Source organism: Gopherus evgoodei, chromosome 2, assembly GCF_007399415.2.
Source record: "Gopherus evgoodei ecotype Sinaloan lineage chromosome 2, rGopEvg1_v1.p, whole genome shotgun sequence".
Classification (NCBI taxonomy): domain Eukaryota; kingdom Metazoa; phylum Chordata; order Testudines; family Testudinidae; genus Gopherus; species Gopherus evgoodei.
In genome coordinates, this window is record NC_044323.1 from 22,971,508 (window position 1) to 22,989,761 (window position 18,254).

Below are 18,254 nucleotides of genomic sequence, written 5' to 3' on the forward strand. Positions count from 1 at the left end.
GCCACCTTTAAAAAAGTTTCTCTTATCCAATGAGGTAGCATAAATTCTGCCATGTTACTTAGATAAACACTCAAAATGGATAATTAATAGTACAAGTGAATAGCTTGTAAAAAACCCCTGTGCTGAAATCTGTTCAAATTAGCCACATAGGCCAATGCTTACAAACAGCAAACATGCTGCTACAGATCAGAATTGATTCACAAATGATTCACAAACAGAAAAATGGGAAAATTCACTGAATAATTTATTTTCAGTGAAGAAATCGATCAGCTCTAGCCACAACAGAGACCTTTGTATTACTTACATCACAAACCCAGCCGAAGAGATGATCAAACATCCTTTTCCAGTACTTGAGGCTATCATTTGTTCTAGTCTATTCTCCAGGGCTAAGATCCTTGTTTGAATAAGTGAGATTTTTCCTGTCAAGTTCAATAGCAGGTACTCTTTGCTACTGCAACAGCAATAACTAATAATGCAAAAATATTAGATCAGTGCAAATCAGGCTTGGAGAAACCAGAGCTGCACGTTGGCAGTAATTACTGATGTAAAGGATGAGCTATGTCAAAGAAAAGCAATAGGAAGGAGCACCTACAATGAAGCAATGTCGGTGGTGGGGCAATGGGGAAGACAGAGGGAGCATTTTCTAACTGCAGAGCCAACAAACCACATTCAGCTTTCAGTTGCGCTCATGCTCTGCCGCTGGCATCAATGCAGTAGTACAGTGTAACTGAGAACCAAGTTTGACCCAATCAAGTTTAAGCATCCTTGGGGCTTGGTCGGTAGCAAACTGAAAAAACAAGCAACAATGAAAAACATATGCTCTGTCACGAAGCGATTCACTGTACTGCTGCCATCTCTGACTAGTACATTTAAATTTATTCCCTTCTTCTTCCCCTACGAGTCAAAATGTAGTGGGCCATATTCCCTGGTCCAGTCGAAGTTTGCTCACTGTGGGACCAGATTGAGGGGCTGCCCAGCTGCCAGTCTGATCCCTGACACAAAACAGAGCATCTCTATGCCTGGCTGTCCGTATTTCATCAGCTGTGGCTCATGGGAAATCTGCATAAGGACCAGGCTCAGTTACAGTCCTTGTGTTCAGGGGTGTGCAGAGACAGCTCCCTCCTGATTCCGCTAGTGTTACACAAGGAGGCCTTTCCAAAGTTTCACCGTACGCTAGATGCACGACAACCCCAAAGGAGCGTGGCCGTGATGCTGCCTCCACTAAACTCTGGGCGACAGAGCTGTAAGGCCAGAGCCGTAACAAGGAATTTCTGCGCCCAAAGCAAGGGCCGGCTCCAGGCTCTTTGGTGGCAATTTGGCAGCAAGTCCCTGAGTCCCTGTCAGAGGGAAGGACCTGCTGCTGAATTGCTGCCACCGTTTCATTCATTCTTCGGTGGCAATTCAGCGGTGGATCCTTTTCTCCGAGAGGAACCAAGGGACCCGCCGCCGAATTGCCACTGAAGAAGCGGCAGTGGTAGAGCTGCCACCGAAGATCCACCAATCGTGGTAGAGCTGCACCCCTCCACTTTGCACACCCGAGGAAGTGCCTCACTCGCCTTGCCCTTGTTACGGCACTGTGTGAGGCTGTGCAGGGGCGTGGGAAGCTAGCTGTTTGCTAAGGGGAGGAGGAACTTCTGCTGGAGCATTGCAACTTTGCACCGCCCCCAGCTCCGGCTGTGCCTTACAGACACATATGAACCCTCAGAGTCTGCTTCGTATTCAAAACGGCAGTGGGTCAAATCCTGGTGTTTTGATTAAACACTGAACAACTTCTTCCATCAAAACAATAAGGTCTCAATCCTGCAGGTTGTTCTGTGAGGGTGGATGGCTGTGTGGAACCCCACTGGGTATTCCTACAGCTCAGTTACACACCCACGACTGTCGTGTGTCAGCTGATTCAAGCTTGCAGGGCTCAGGCTCATTGCACTGTTTATAGGCATTTGGGCTCAGGCTGGAGCCTGGGATCTGGGACCCTTCCCCTTTGTGGGGTCCCTGAGCCCATCTGTCTACACCACAATTAACCCTTAGCCCAAGCCCTGTGAGCCTGAGTCAGCCGACACGGGTCAGCCATGGGTTTTTAATTGCAGTATAGACATACCCAATGAGACCAATGAGACTTACTGTACGTGCAGGGGTCTCTATTTGCACAACATCCCTATGTGCACAACAACCACGATTGCAACTCAGCAAAGCACTTCAGCACATGCTAAATTTCAAGCCTATGTTTAAGTCTCATCACGGTGCTTAAGTGCATTGCTTAGTAGGGATGGGCATGGGCTGCTAAATCAGGGCATTAGTGATTAGCTCCTTTTTTACTTTCTAGAGTGAAAAAAAAGAGTCATATTAGAAAAAGAAAAATCTTGCCATATAAAATTCACCCATATAAAATATGATAGCTACAAAAACAGCCTCACTAGAAACAAGCCACTGAAAAGGTCATGTTAATAAGAGATGATCTGAGATAACTCGATCTCTTCTCCTAGAGTTCAAACTCATTTATGGAAGCTCTGAATTGGGGAGGGGGAACAAGTCAGTCTTAACTGTGTCTTATTTTCCTGGACCACTGAAATAGCTAACCATTTCCCACCATGGCTGGTTTTCCATAGATAGCACCACCTTCCTAAGGCTGAGCTATCCTTCTTTGAAGATCCCTTCTTATTTAAAAGCTGTGAAACATTTTGTCTCAGATATGCTTTTCTAAGGGAAGTAGGGTTGGTTCTGTATTTAACACCTCTTCTCTCTCTTTTCCTAATAGGGTTTTTACAGACCCAATTACTGTACATAATGATATTGAATCCAGGAGGCATGAAAAGAAAGATAGCTTTTGTTTCACACTATATACAGGTTTGAAAGGAATTTGTATTGATTATGCACCACTGAATAGGAAAATTCAGAGGGTTATTTGTATTTATAATTCATATTGTCTTTTCCCATTTGTTTGTTTATTTTATTTTATAATCCTTGCTCCATGGGTTTCTGAACAGACACAGTTTGTCCTTCACCTTCACAAACGCAATGAACCAAAAATAAACATTCTCTGCTTGCTCTAAAAGTTTTGTCTCTGGCACTATCTATCCTGGGTTGTGGGTTGGTTGTGGAGTAGTGTGTTATGATTTTTTTTTCACCAGTGCAACTAGAAAATTCAGCGATGTCAGTGCAAACCCTCAGTGTAGTTGTGTGACAGCAGTGTGAGATGGCGCTGGCCCCAAAAATTATTTTAGTGATTGACCTTAGCACAGTCCACAGACCTTGTTTAGCACTGGTGCAGTATGTCTACCTTATGGACTAACACTGAGGTAGCTGGTGATGCAAATTACCTTAGGCCAGACAAAACTTAAATCACATAGAGGGCCTGATCCTGAAATTCCTGTTAATAGCTAAATTCCCCATTGCTTTCAAAGAGAGCAGAATCAGGCCAGTTGTCATTCATGTCATATAAATTAGTGGCCATCTAAATTCAATCAGAAAGTTCCTTTATTTCTTACAAAGGAGTAAAGCTTCTAAGAAAGACCATATGCCTGATGGACTTGCATGACATCCAACAATAGATGGATAAAGCTAAATTACTTTATACTTTCAGGTACCTTTGAAATAGGAGATCTTTGAAATGCGGCTTTCATGAGACCTCTGTGCAGCAGACACAAGATTACATCTCTAATGGTGGCACATGTACTTCTCTTGTGAAAATCAGACAAAGCAGGCAAATGACACCAAACTACATTAGATAAATACTGTAAGCAGCCATAATAGAACAATCACAAGCAATTTTGGAAACGAAGAGCACTAAAAGGAAAGGGGCAAGTCAGAGGTTGCACATGGGGAAAAATGCAAAATGGTGGATCATTTTCATCCGTGTTATCTCTCAGAATGACTTGGCTCTTGAGTCTCCAAAATACATTATCTATATTTGATAAAAAAAATTATAATCAAATATAGTGCTCCTAAGTTGAAAGGTTTGCAACATAATGGAATTATCGGTTTTTGGAAAAGGAGAAACAAAAAAATAGAGATTTATAGTAATAATTTTTACTTTATTCTGAAAGATAAAAAGAAAATCTGAGTTTGCCTTGTAAGATCCCATCAGATAACTTTACTCATCGTTCTTTTTCAGACTGCACAAGCAAGCGAAGGCCTTTATCCTTTACACTGCAATCTTATTTTTGCTTCAACAATTGAATGGGAGAAAAGAGAGCACTTATCAAATGTATTTATTTGTGCATATTTCTCTCACTTTTCTGTATCTCGTTTAATTTCTTTCTCCTTTCTGGTCATTATGCACAGTAGAGTTAACCTGGAGAGTGTGCATCATCAAGAGCTTTTCGGAACTACAATGCATCACTAATAATGACACCGCCTATGTCTCTGGGTCATAAGGGCTCTGAAGAACTAGCCATCCGATACTCCACGCTACATTTGAAGAGATAATATTGTTCCTGTTGAAGGTTATTCTGCTGCCAAACTTTTTTTGGGGGGGGGAGGTGGGTGGGTGGGGGGAAATGTGGCAGCTTCACTATGGAAAACCTCTTTTAAAAACAAATCACAATAAGTAAACATCTGAGATAATTGCAAGATATTTATTATATCAAGAGCTAAGGAATAAGGAACGATTGCCTAGGTACAAGAGGGCCACAAGTCAATATTATCTTTAGAAATGTTTAGGAATCCTAAGATTGCTACTGTTGCATTTTGAACAGTGAAGGTTAGGTTTATTTTTAATTTTCTGCTGTCTGCATTTTAATATCTGCCCCCCTTTTGACTTCCTCACATAGATCATGTTATTTGCTATCCATCTCCATTGTATTGACCACAGAGGTTAAAGGGATTCACCTCCATCATTTCTGACATACTTGAAAATGAGGCATTTCACAGCAAAACAATAGGTATGATCTGGAGGTCAAACTCGGCAGACCCCTGTGTTCCAGTCAACTAGTATATCAACAGCACTGTAGGGCAATCTCCCCAGCCAACCAAACAACCTTTTCATAAACTACCAAATCTCAAAAAAAAAAAAGAAACAGGAATTATTTTGCTGGAGATTTACAGAAATCAATTATATTCAGATCCGTATTCTTGAAGTTGGTATAATAAACTTGTAGCTAACTGTAGAAATAAAAAATACACACACTTTTAATTACCAGTTAGATGTATATATGAGGAACTATGCTTCAGAGGGAAAAAATACATATTCTCTTTGTTGATGATGAAAACCTTCCTGTTAACGTGTAAGGTGTAGGTGGTTTAAAAGCATATTATAATTCACCCCAAATGATATTATAACAATATGCGGTAGAATGGCTGCATCTACAGTTTTAAAAAATCCTTTTAAAAGGTCCCCTATTGTTTCCCAGATAACTATACCAGTTTTATGCTTAAAATTAAAGCTGAGAATTATGAAGGAACTTGTGAAAGGTGAAAGTTGTTTCCTTTAGCACCTCCATACTGAAAATTTTCCTACCACTGAGTCATCTATTGTTTGTAATAACTACAACGTGCCTAAGCACTAGTATAGTTCTTACCAATTAGGTAATTTATTTACATAAGTTTTGGCCCTGATCCAGCACAGCATTTAGGCTCTGACCCAGGAAAGCATCCCTGTTCAGAATAGCACATCAGCACATGCATAAAGTTAAATGTGTACTTAAGTGCTGTTCTGAATAGAGCTTGGCATAGGTCCATGCTTACGTGCTTTCATGAATCAGGGCCTAAATACATACTCATGAGAAAGGCTATTGAAGTCAATGGCTAAAATATTCAAAAATGACCAGTGATTCTGGTTCCTCCATGTTGGGCTGCTTGAGATGCTTTAAAGGGGCCTGATTTTCAAAGGGTGGTGCTCAGCATTTTCTGGAGATCAGATTCCCTTAAGATGTCTCAAACTGGGCAACCAAAAAATGGAGAGACCCCAAATCACTAGACACTTTTGAGAATCTTGGCCAATATGCTCATAGTTAAATATGTGCTTCAGTGTCCTTCGGGACTCTAGTGCCAGCACAATCACCAAAAATATATGTGTATCATGGTCTGATAGGGCCTGATCCAACAGGAAATGTATCCATTGCTGCTTGCACAGAGAGGGTCTGTGCATCTCTATGACAAAAACCAAAAAGCTAGCTCCCTGATCCAGGGCAATGGTATTATGTTGGCATAGCCATTTTCCCAGAGGCAGGATCACACTGTGTGGAGCCTGGATACCATAGATGACATTGGCATCTGGCTTATGGGAATGATGTTGTAGGATGGACTTTTGCCATAAGGTTTCAGATTAATTTTCCTTTGGGACTGATATTCAGTCCAGCAGAGATGGCATTTTAAAGGAGCTAGTGGCCTGAAGATGTTTTTCTGTCTATCAGGTTATTTCACCCCTTGAACCAAAGTATGAGTATCTATACACAGACTTGTACCAGTTTAAAGACATCTTTAGTTAAACTGGTGCAAGTTTGTGTGTAAACAAGGCCCAAATGGATGTGGAATATTCTTTTTGGATCTGTTGCAATTCCTGTTGAAGCCAAAGGGAATCTTTCCACTGACTGCAACTGTAGCTGGATTGGATTGAGCAGTTTGATACGGCCCATGGATAATAGGGTTGAAAGAGCCATAATGGGCAAGCCAGACCACCACCGTACATCATTGCAAGATAGATTTATTTCTTCCTAAAGCATCTCCCCTGCCACACCCCCCAGCCATTTAGTGGAAGTACTGGTACAATATAAAACCTCCTATTCAGAACAAGTCACTTAATTCATTTGGTGGCTCTTTGATTGGGGTAGGTGGCACTTTTTTTCCTATCAGTAAATGGTGTGTAATTCATATGAATACACAAAATTGTTGTGATTGCCAGTGTTATTATAGGATATTGGAACCAGGAGAGGACTAGTGTGTGACAAGATGAAATTTGCTATTTCTCTTTGAGGAAGCAAAGCTTATGTTGTCCATAACATCAACTTTAAAGCCAGTGCAATGGCAAGCAGGCCGGGGTACTGCTGCAGGAATGAGAAAATGGGGTTTCAATGTTTGGCTTGTACAAATTTACTATGTTATTCAATAATAACTGAGTAGCACATTTAGGAAACGTTCCACAGGAGATTCCTGCAGCAGCTCATCGTGTGCATAGTATGTTTTCTGTGTGCACTTCTCATACAGCATTGCAGAAATGTAGCCTCCTTAGGACCAGGATTTAAAGGCTTTTCTAGACTTTTTGGCCTTTGCTGGTTTATGTTATACCTGCCAGTCAAGGTGCTAACAACAGTCAGCAAGCACAATATGATGTACACGTGTTCCTCAGCAGTGCACAATAAAGGGTCATATTCCTTCAGTAAATATTCCAGCTCATGCAGCCTCATGTCCAAGGCAAGGCAGATTAGCTACAATATGGAGAATCATCCATTTTTTCCACCCACTGGTTATAATAGGGCAACTCTTTATTGTTTCTGGCTGGAAGAGGTACCCATCTGGTAGGGGATTCTAAAGGCAAAGAGGTGTTCATTTGGTTTGGAAAGCTTCCCTTTCTGTTTTATGTGCCTCGAAATATGTTACAACAAGACGGCCGGAGGATGTGCGGTAATCCCTGCTAGGTGTTAAACGTAAAGAGCGGGTTAAGGTTATTCAGTTCTAACCACACACATTCCCCCCAGCCTCATTCACATTTTAATTACTTCACTTCCCCTTCAGTACATAGTGGCTGCTGACATTCTTATATCCAAACAGTCCTTGGTACAGCATATTTCAACACCACCAAGCAGGAGCAAGACTAGCTCTTGGAGAACCTCGTAACCACCACTCAGCTGAATCTAGTGAACCCAAATCTAGTGAATGATCCCCATTCAATTAGACTTGGATTGTTTTCTTTTTCAGTTAATATTAACAAAAAGAAAAGGAGAGAGCAAGGTTTCAGACAAAGGCCCTGATCCTGAAGATCTTACTCAGGCACAACTCCCATTGAAATCCCTGAGAGTGCAAGGCAGTGAGGGGAAACAGAGTCAGTCAATGAAGTTTTTTCCTTTAGGGATAATGCATATAAGAATAAATCAAAGCAAATTAATATAAGTAAAAAAAACAAAGGAACTCCCCACTCCTATGACCCAGCACTTCCTTCCCATAGGAATTTTCTCCCATCTCTACACACCCAATGTAAAGCCCTTCCTTCAGCATCTGTGCAAGAAGTGGGAAGCTGAGCTGAGATTAACCCCATGTTCATTGGGGACCAGGTCATGCCCCATGTACCAGAGAAGTTTGCACTGATCTCAGGATTGGTCTCAGCAGTTGCATATTTGCTAAATCACCTTGCTCCCAAAATTACCAGCACTCTAAAGTTCTTTCAATTCACTTTCTCATTCATCCCTATATGAAGAATAGAGGCTGCTTACTTAAATTGTCTTCATCTTCCATATTGGTGGCACCAGGACTTAAATACTTGAAGGGCGTGATGAAGGTTGACAATATGCTTACTTTTTCTGGAACAAAAGGGGAAAAAATATAAAATCAGGGTTTCACCAAAGCCAAAAACATTCAGATTTTCATTGTATTCTTTTCCTCATATTGGCAAGTCTATTTTCATAGAATTATAGAGATGTAGGACTGGAAGGGACCTCGAGAGGTTTTCTAGTCCAGTCCTCTGCACTCAAGACAGAACTAAGTATTATCTAGCTCATTGCTGACAGGTGTTTGTCTAACCTGCTCATAAAAATCCCCAGTGGTGGAGATTTCACAGCTTCCTTAGGTAATTTATCCCAATGCTTAACTATCCTGACAGTTAGGAAGTTTTTCCTAATGTCCAAACTAAACCACCCTTACTGTAGTTAATGCTCATTGCTTCTTGTCCTATCCTCAGAAGTTGAAGCTCAGTAAAGTCAGTTTTGTTTTGTGAGCAGAGTGAGTCAGTGAGTTTGCTCTTCCTATGGGAGTATTTGATTGAGGTTTTACTCTAATAGGATCTTTATTCAAATTTGTCAGCAATGTAACTGTCCACACAGTATTGGCTGTGGTAGCGCTTGCCTCATGTGTTGATATAATGCTGCTAGAGAGTATTGTGAAACAGTTTTCATTGTGACTTTCACCATTCTATGCTGATTAAAGGAGATTGGGAGTTGGGACAGAGGGCTGCTATTATTTCTCTGGCGAGAAAAAAAAACAGCTAATAGGAGTCAATTGCAGGAATAGGATTATAGGAATTGCTATAATTGGATCAGACCATTAGTTCATCTAGTCTAGTTTCCTATTTCTGACACTAGCTAATAGTAGCTGCTTCAGAGGAGGTAGGTTTCAAGAGCCTGCTAAAGGAAGTTATAGAATGACCCACCTACAGGGAAATTTTCTTACTGAGAGGTTGACTCATACCCCAGTGCATGAAGGTTTATATTTCTTTCCTAAATCATATTTTTATTTTTGTAATCCTTCCTGTTGTGATTCTGGGTGTTCTTATTATCCAAACAAACATCCAGTCCTTGTCTGATCCTGCTAATCCCCATAGTCTCATTTATACTGACTGCTATCACTGGCAACCTCGTCATATAATCCCATTCATAAATTTATCAAGCTCCATCTTAAAACTATGGCAACTGGGCACTTTCAATAAAAACAACATTGCTATGGTGAGAATCTCTCTCCATATCTGTATATTGGAAAAGAACTTTTACTAATAGAGACACATTAAACCTGCTTACATTGCAGATGTGTATGCTATTTAGTCAAACGTATCAAAGCTCATTATTCACTGAAGCATCTACAGTATTATAATCAATGCTGCTGTACACCATATTGGGCTGTTTTACTTATATCTTGTACCATATTGTTTTGAAATTCACCAAAAACTGAATAATGAATAACTTGGTCTAAGTAGGCCTGGAAAATAGTTTTGAATGTGAACTTCTCTTTTGAGAGGAAACATTTCCTAAACTTTTATTTTTCTTAGTACGAGTTTCCTTGAAACATAAGGCTAATAATTTTAGATATGATTCCTTGTTTAGCTACCATTCCACAGTGAATTCTGACATACGAGTCTGTTTAAACTCATTCTGTTGGCTTGTCAGCCTTGTTTTGCCTAGGTTTGCAAACAATCTTGTCTCATATTAAAGGGTGTGATCAGACTCCAAAATAAACTGCATATAGACATTTGTAACCAGCAAAGCTGCTCAACTCAGCTACAAGTACAAGATGACTGTTCTTTCTTGCTTTAAGAGCACTAAACAGTCTCTCCACATAAGAATTTTCAGTTCATGAACCTTTTAGCCTATGTTAATTTATAATTTATAATGAAACATCCAGCTTGAATTGTAATTTCATTAAGGGATTGCAGTGATATGATGAAGTGAGAGAGTAAAGTTCACATGCTTTAGCCAAGAAACTTCCCCAAATGGAATAATGTGTGCTGAGGTGTTACTCTGCTTTGTGATATCAGGGAGAAATGTGATATTTCTGTAACACACTCACTTACTGTGTGAGATCCTGTCCCTCTTTCTGGTCCCTGGCCCTGGTGAAGCTAAAACCTGCTGACATTCACACCTGAGTCGAGTGAGTAACTTCTTTAACTCAAGAGGTAATGGCTTGTGCTTTCTGCCGCTGATCCAAAGCCCATTTGTGTTGAATTCTCTGATTTGATCTCCAGCAATGAGTGTGATGCTGTATATATGAAGAAACGGTTCATTATAAAATGCATCCCTGCTGGGACTTAACTCTGGTGGACCTCAGCCATTCAGGACCAGCTTGCCTAATAGAAAGGATGGCATACACCAAATCAAAGTGCCCCCACTGAGAATAAAGGCTGCTTCTTACTCTCAGCTAATGGAGTTATTCCTTTAGCTCAGGTACTAAGGGCATGTGACACTGATGCTGAAGATTCTAGGTTTTATCCTTACTGATGACAATCATGCCAAATTATATGTCCCATGTCTATTCTAGAAAGCTCTCTTTCTGCGATGCTGCGTTCCTGAAGCTGCAGCCCCTTTAGCTTATAACTCTGAATCTCTGCTTCATTATTATTTGTATTGCAATAGCACTTAAAGGCTCCAGTCACAGAGCAGGACCCCACTGTCCTAAGCCCCATCCAACTGCACTGGCTAATTCATTGTATTTATGTAAGGGTTAAGTATAGTTTTCTAATGCATTATTATTATATGAGACAGCATTCTGTGACACCTCTTTTGCCCAAGCATTTGTTTGGCTGATGGGCCTGATTTGTAATATGACATGAAATTCCACATTTTATTTTAATAGACCCCTTAGCCATCTCAGATTTCTAATATTTTTTCCCCAAAGATCTTCCTTGTTTCTTCACTTTTGCATAGCTGAAAACAGAGCCTTACTGCAGTGTTTTGTGACAATGCCACCAATCTTAGAGCTGCCGATCAGAATGGAAGGATTAATTATATCACAGATACAACTTGACCCCAATTTACATAAGAATATGGTTCAATCAATAAAGATTAGAATGTAGGATTTAAACCCATTGGCTGAGGAACAGAAGATTTACTATGTGTCTGAAAAAGCAGAAGGGGAGGTTTCTTGAATGAAAGATGTAAGAAAGGAAGGGTTGCTATGTGCACCTAATGCAGACAAATTACTCAGTCTGTGAAGGAGGAGGAGACGGATGGCAGGATAATTAAATTGAGGTGCTTATAAGGAAATAATCTGTTTGGAGATATATCTTACGGTATGATCATGCGCTTCCATCTCTTGTAAGTTATTGCCTATTACCATATATGTGCCATGTAACACTAATTTAGGTTTATTGTCAATGGCTAAATTCAGTATTATTCTTGTTTATTGTTTCTAAACAAGATTAGGGGAATTGGGCATTCACACTTTAAAGTCCTCATATATTTTAATGTCCATCACAATTAGTCTTATCTCTGGCAGTTTGAAGAAATCTCATGAATAAGAATAAAAGAGGCTGCTGGATCTGAAAAAGCATCTTGGCTCCCCAGAGAAATACTATTAAAGCTTCCTATCTTTTTCCACTTTCTTCTGCTCTTACTCGTCCTTTCAAAGGGAGACTCAAGATCTGCAAGCACAAAATTTGAGCTCCTATTTTTACTTTAGGTTTGTCTGTAAAGCTGATGTAATTCTTTATTTTTGAAAGAAAAAAGAAAACTAACTTTCCTTTCCTCATAGAACAAAAACAGAATGCAGCACCAGCAACTGAACATTCATGAGAGTCCATAAAATAAGTTATTATTTACTTGCATTAGAATAAAACCTAGAAGATCCTTGTTATGAGTTGGGTGATACCTTGTTATGGGTTGAGTCAAAACCTTATTGAGATTGATAGGTGTGACCTCACCCTTCAATTAACATAACTTTAAGGATAAATAGCCATGTAGACATATCCAGTGTGACCTTGGGGAAAGCTAAGGAGAGAACTTTTGGGTCTCTTGGCTAAAGAGGCTTGGGGCTTTAAGCTTCTGTTCTTGGTTCCTCCTGCAATTGAAAAAGCAGGACTCTGTACATGCCTTATAAATAAACAAGGTTCCATCAAAGAAATTACTAGACTCCATCAATTTTTACTTCCAAATGTAACATCCCTATTGCCCCAGACTTTAACTGGCTGCTCAGGTCAAACAGGGGCAACCCCAGAAATGAAATCAGGGTCCCATTGTACTAGGAACTGGGCAGACATAGTAAGATACAGTCCCTGCCCCAAAGCATTTACACTGGGAATAGACAAAAGAGACGAAAGGTGGGAGGTGGAATGCAGACACAAAGAGGTAATAAGACTTGCCCCATGTCACACAGGAAATCGGGGGCAGAGCCAGGAATAGAACTGCATCTGCCACAACCATCCTTCCACACAAAGCTAAATGACTAAAGCTCTTGTCCAGGACCTTAACCACACAACCATCTGTCCTCTCAGTATAAATCCCATGTGCATGGCAAGATGGAAGAAAAAACAAAGAACTAACAAACCAAACCAAAAAAAAAAAATTATTTGGGAAAGAAAGCAGATTTCAATTTCCTCAGATTTCTTGAGAGATATTTTCCAACAGTAGCAGTTATTATTTTAAAAAAAAAAATCATGCAAACTGTTTTGACAATATCCTTTTAAATTACAAAAAACAAACCAAAAACTATGAGCCAACATTTTTTTTGCTTGTTTGAAAAAGACCAGCATTTAATCCAAACTTTTCATCAGATTTTAAGGTATCACAAAGGGCTGCCAAACTTCTGCTAGATTCTGTCCTTTTGCAATGTGGCTTTTGCCCTGTGGTTTGTCGATCCACACTTCATAAATACAGGCTTAGTGCTGAGCCAATAAGATGGGGGTTAGAGTTATAGACAGTTGCAAAGAATATTATCATTTAATGAGATATTGTCAACCTGAATGGTTTCACAATTAGCTAATTTAAAATAATTCAATTTGTTGACAACTCAGCCTTTAAACAGAATGATCTGATATTTTTTAAAGTCATATCTTTAAAAAAATGTGTAAGGGTTTTGGTGTTTCCCTGAAAATCTTTAGAAGCCACTTGCTGGTGGCCGCAGGACTGAACACATCAAACATATCCCCAACCCATCAGTCCTTATTGACTCTTCCTTCCTTTCCTCTCGGCACATCCCTGTCTGCTATCTCTTCCGTTTCAGCCCTGTTGTTGCCATTGTCTAGACCTATTCCGAGAAAGGTTGGATAACACAAAGGATAAGGCACAGTCGACTGATCTGCACTAGAGCTTCCATCTTTGCTAGCACTGGTTGGAAGTTTTAGGGAAAATTTTAGTGTAGATACAGCCAGAGATGTATAATAGGTTGTGCTTTAGTGACTCAACCCACATTTGGTTAGATTGCATTCAAACTACACCTCTACCTTGATATAACGCTGTCCTCGGGAGCCAAAGAATCTTACCGTGTTATAGGTGAAACCGTGTTATATCCAACTTGATTTGATTCACCGGAGTGCTCAGCCCCGCCTCCCTGGAGCTCTGCTTTACCGTTTTATATCTGAATTTGCGTTATATCGGGAGGCGTTATATCAGGGTAGAGGTGTAAATGCAATGATGTGTGGACCTCAAGATCTTCTTTTTTTTTCTGCATGATGTCATTGTACCAGTTGAGCAAAAAGTTGGTTGCAGGGCAGCATTCACACTCTTAACACAGCCCCACTTTTAAAGGGTATCACACACTATGGCATGTGTGATGCTGGCAGACCAAGTGCCAGCTCTTGCCAAGGTTGTAGGCGCCAGCTGAGTACTGACAAATTCATAGCTGGAAGCCAGACCAGCTCACCTGTTCAAGGCAGGAGTCAGACTTGAAAAGATATGTTAAAGCATTTTATAGAATCTAAATGCTAAAGTTGCTGCATCCTTAATCTTATTTGTAATGTCTGTAATCCCGCTATAAGGTATTATGAAAGTTTTGCTTTATAATTGTAAAAATGCCTGCTCTGAACTCGTGAACCTCGGCAGGAAGAGTGGGTCCCCTGCTCATCAATAAGGACTATCAAGACTAAATGGGCCATTGTAGGACAAAATCTGTTGATTGTCCCAAGAAGTTATGTGCAAGAGTCCCATTGGATTGAACTCTGGGGGAAGGGCAGACAAAGATGTTCATAAGAAGAAATGGTTATGTCTCTGATGTTTGGACTCTCACAACGCCTGGAGCTAAGAAACAAAAGAAGAAATCCCCAGGGTCAAACAGGGTTAGCCCTAAAAGACATTCAGTGAATGGATTAGTACATCTCTGTCACTTTTGGAACCATAGATTGTAATTCATCTGCACTTATATGTTGCATGATTTAATCTATAAATAATTCTCTCATTTCTTTTTCTGAGTTAATAAATCCTTAGTTTGCTATAGGATTAGCATTGTCTTTGGTGTGCGATCTATAAATTGATGTGGGATAGGTAACTGGTCCCTTGGCACTGGGAGTAACCTGAATAATTTGTGATTTTTTGGTGTAAGTGACCATTTATCACTACATCCAGCCTGCCTGGGTGGCAAGACAGACTGCAGTGTGCAAGGGGACCATCTGTGACTCCATGGTAAGACTTTTACAGTGATCCGGGAGTTCACTGGGCTGGTGAAATCTAATTATAGAACATATCACTTGTTTGGGGTGTCTGCTCTCTTTTTTCATGGTCTGCCCTGTGGTTGGCACTGATAATCGTTAATCACGCCAAGACAATGTGATCTTCAGAACTACTGTGACCCCCTCCCAGGGGTGCAAGTAAGCCAGTATGGGCTGGTATGGGGTACTGGTAAGAAGTGGTCACTGGTACCAGCCTGTATGCAGCCAACTTTAACATCGCTGCCCCTTTTGTTTCCCCCCCTCCCCACTGGCAGGGCTCCTGATGGAGGGTATGGGGGCGGGTAAGGGGCAGCTGCCCCAGGGCCGGCGATTTAAAAGGGCCTGGAGCTCCTGGTTGCCGCTGCTGTGGCAGAGGCTGGAACCCTGGGCCCTTTCAATCATCACTGGAGCCTTGGGCAGTGCGGGCCAGGCATCAAAGATGGGTTGGCTGGGGGATGCTGACCTCCAGCCCCACCCTCTGCCTGAGGCCCTGCCCCCATATTGGTAAGTGCTTAATGTTACTTTCACCCTGCCCCCACAGGCAGTAGAATGAAGGTAATGGGAGCTGGGGGCGGGGTCAGCACTTCTAAAAAATCAGGCCTTATTTACCTAAGCAGAGAGAAACCTGCTCTTGCCTTGAGGCAATAAGGGAGGAATGGAAACACACTGCAAGTTTTACTCCAAATCTCCCTAAGTATTTGGGAGCTAATCTCCAAATGGAAATTCGTGGTGTGCTCTTTTGCTTGGCAGTTAATGACCACTGTTAATAATTGTGTTTTAAAATGTGACTTTTGAATACACAACAAGGATTAGACAGATGGCTACCAGTAGTTTGCCAGTTCAGCATGCTTTACAGAATTAGTTCCATTTTCATATTCTAATTGATTACCATAAGCTACTTTGAATGTTGGAGATTTCTTAAATAGGATTCTTTTAAAAAACACAATTTGGATATTAAAAACCATACCGTAATGCATTCGATTCACACGGAGTATGAGATTAGTGGGGATGGGTCAACTTTGATACAATAAAGTGAACTCAGCTGTAAAGTCCCCTGAAGACAGCTGATAACTTTTTGCTCTTAACTTGCACATGCAGCAAATCAAATATTCACATTGCTACATTCATGTTAACCTAGACTTATTTCTGAAAATAAAATAAAATAAACCCACACACCAGGAGATGATTTCATTCCTCTTTTCTGATGTGTTCAGTCAGTTCAGACTTGGATGAGCTAATAGTGATTGACAGAAAGAGCTGAGTCCTTACCCAAAAGGAAAAAAAACAAGAGGAAACTTTGCAGGAGAAATAGCAATCCCTTTTAAACTTACACTGCTTACTACAGGAGGCTCACAGCTTTCTAAATTGCAACTTGCACAGCCACCAGAATGCCTCTCTTATTGCAATGGGAATTTCACTCTGTTTTCTAGGTAGGGATTGGCATCACTTGGCATTGATCTCAACCTTTAAATTTGAATTCAGAACCCCACTGTTGAGCTGCAAGTTGTTCTGTATGCACTGCCAGACTGTGCCCGCAGATTGCTGCAGTAAAAGCGCCCAGGTACCATTGTCTCACAGACACTACATGTAGCAGCTCACCACGTTATCCTCTTTTAAATATATCTTTAGAACTCACCTTTACTGCAGTGCCTACAAATCATTGCCATTTAGTACCAGTCAGACTGCTGTCTTTCTGTTATCACTGAGACTACTACTGTATGCACCCACACCTCTCTTCACTGTTACCTGGTCCTTCCCTTTGCTTGTCTGCTTATTCACCAGTTGCACCTTGCTAAATCCTAGATTGAGATCCCTCCAAGACAAGGACTGTGTAATTTGTTTGTACAGTTCCTAGCACAGCGAGTCCCTAAATCCCGCTTTGCAGTCCCTAAGTGCTAGTGTAATACACATCATTAATGACCATAATAATATGACCAACAGGGTCACAGTCAAGCTCATAGAGGCTGAGAGAGAGACAAGTAGTTTACTCTGCTGTCCCATACACCAAGTGGACAGAGAGTGGAATTTAGCAGCAGCTGAGAAAGAATGGATTAACCCTTTGAGCGCTACATCTGGCACACGCACAGGGAGTGCGGACACAAAAATTTGGGTTCCATGCAAAGACTTTAAAGATATCGATTAAATTAATGTCCATCACATTCAGAACAAATAGAAGGAAAAACTTCCCCTCACAGAGCCAGATTCTGAGATGCCTCATACCACTGTGCAAGGACAGAATACGCATACTATGCCTGGAACACCGGGGGAGATCGGTTACAGCATGTGACAACAATAACAGCCATGGCCAGTTTTGTGTATGTCGCAAGGTTCTGGCCTAACAAGGGATTGTGGGTCAAAGCCAGGGCAACATCAAGAGGGTTCTGCCCAGAGACCGTGTGTGTATCTGATGCAGCCAGATAACATTTGGGCTACAAGCTGAAATAATGCACCCTTCACCATATAAGCATTGTCTGTGTCTCTGCTGCCCCAATGTACCAGCCAGTGAAGATGGGACCCTATGCCTCTGAAACACGTGCACGCCTCTGAAACTGGCAAATATGGTTCGCAGATAATCCTGTCCTGTGACTGACATGTTTTCTGGCACTTATGTGCTGGAATCAGAGCACATTAATATAGGAGCAACTGAATAATTTCAGGGGATTCTTCCAGTATTCAATTATATGCACTTTTTGGTATAGAAAAGTGAGGGTTGGCCCATAATATATAGATAACCTGTGGAATTCACTGCTGCAGGAAATCAGTGAATTCAGTATTGAGTCTAGATCCTTATAGCAGCTCCTTCTCAGCTAGTACACAGGGTATGAGTGGGGAAAGATGGCATGCCTAGGACATCCATGCTTCCCTGGTAATCCCTGACTGACATGATGCCTTGAGGATACTGGCAGCCAACGCTTATTGTGCTCTAACTGGAGTTGATGGATCGACCCAATGAAAAATAGCCTCTGGACTGCATTGGTACAAAGGTGGCTAGAAGCCTCAGATACACTGAAAGCTGCTTGGCAACAGCTGAGAAGTTGGCCATCTGTGCATAAATTTGCTCAAGATCTGCTTTTACTCATTAGTTTTTAAATCTAGCATATTTGCACTGATTTCTCACATTTGCTGAAGAGATGCGAGAACTGGAGGGAAATCTTTTCCAGGAGGTGATAAAGAAATACAAAGCAGGTTAACGCTGGATCTAGAAGGGAAATTTCCAGCTCAAGTAGATATACCCATGCTAGCTCTGATTGAGCCAGTGAGC

The 18,254-nt window shown here is 41.0% G+C and overlaps 1 protein-coding gene across 1 annotated transcript in view; it reads right to left on the bottom strand.

Moving 5' to 3' along the window:
- Positions 1–18,254, bottom strand: part of ADARB2 (adenosine deaminase RNA specific B2 (inactive)) — a 475,814-nt gene that overhangs the window by 162,825 nt on the left and 294,735 nt on the right. Inside the window, exon 2 of the mRNA XM_030550140.1 lies at positions 8,364–8,450. Within this exon, the coding sequence (XP_030406000.1) occupies positions 8,364–8,450 (87 nt within the window). The remainder of the gene's footprint in view (positions 1–8,363; positions 8,451–18,254) is intronic.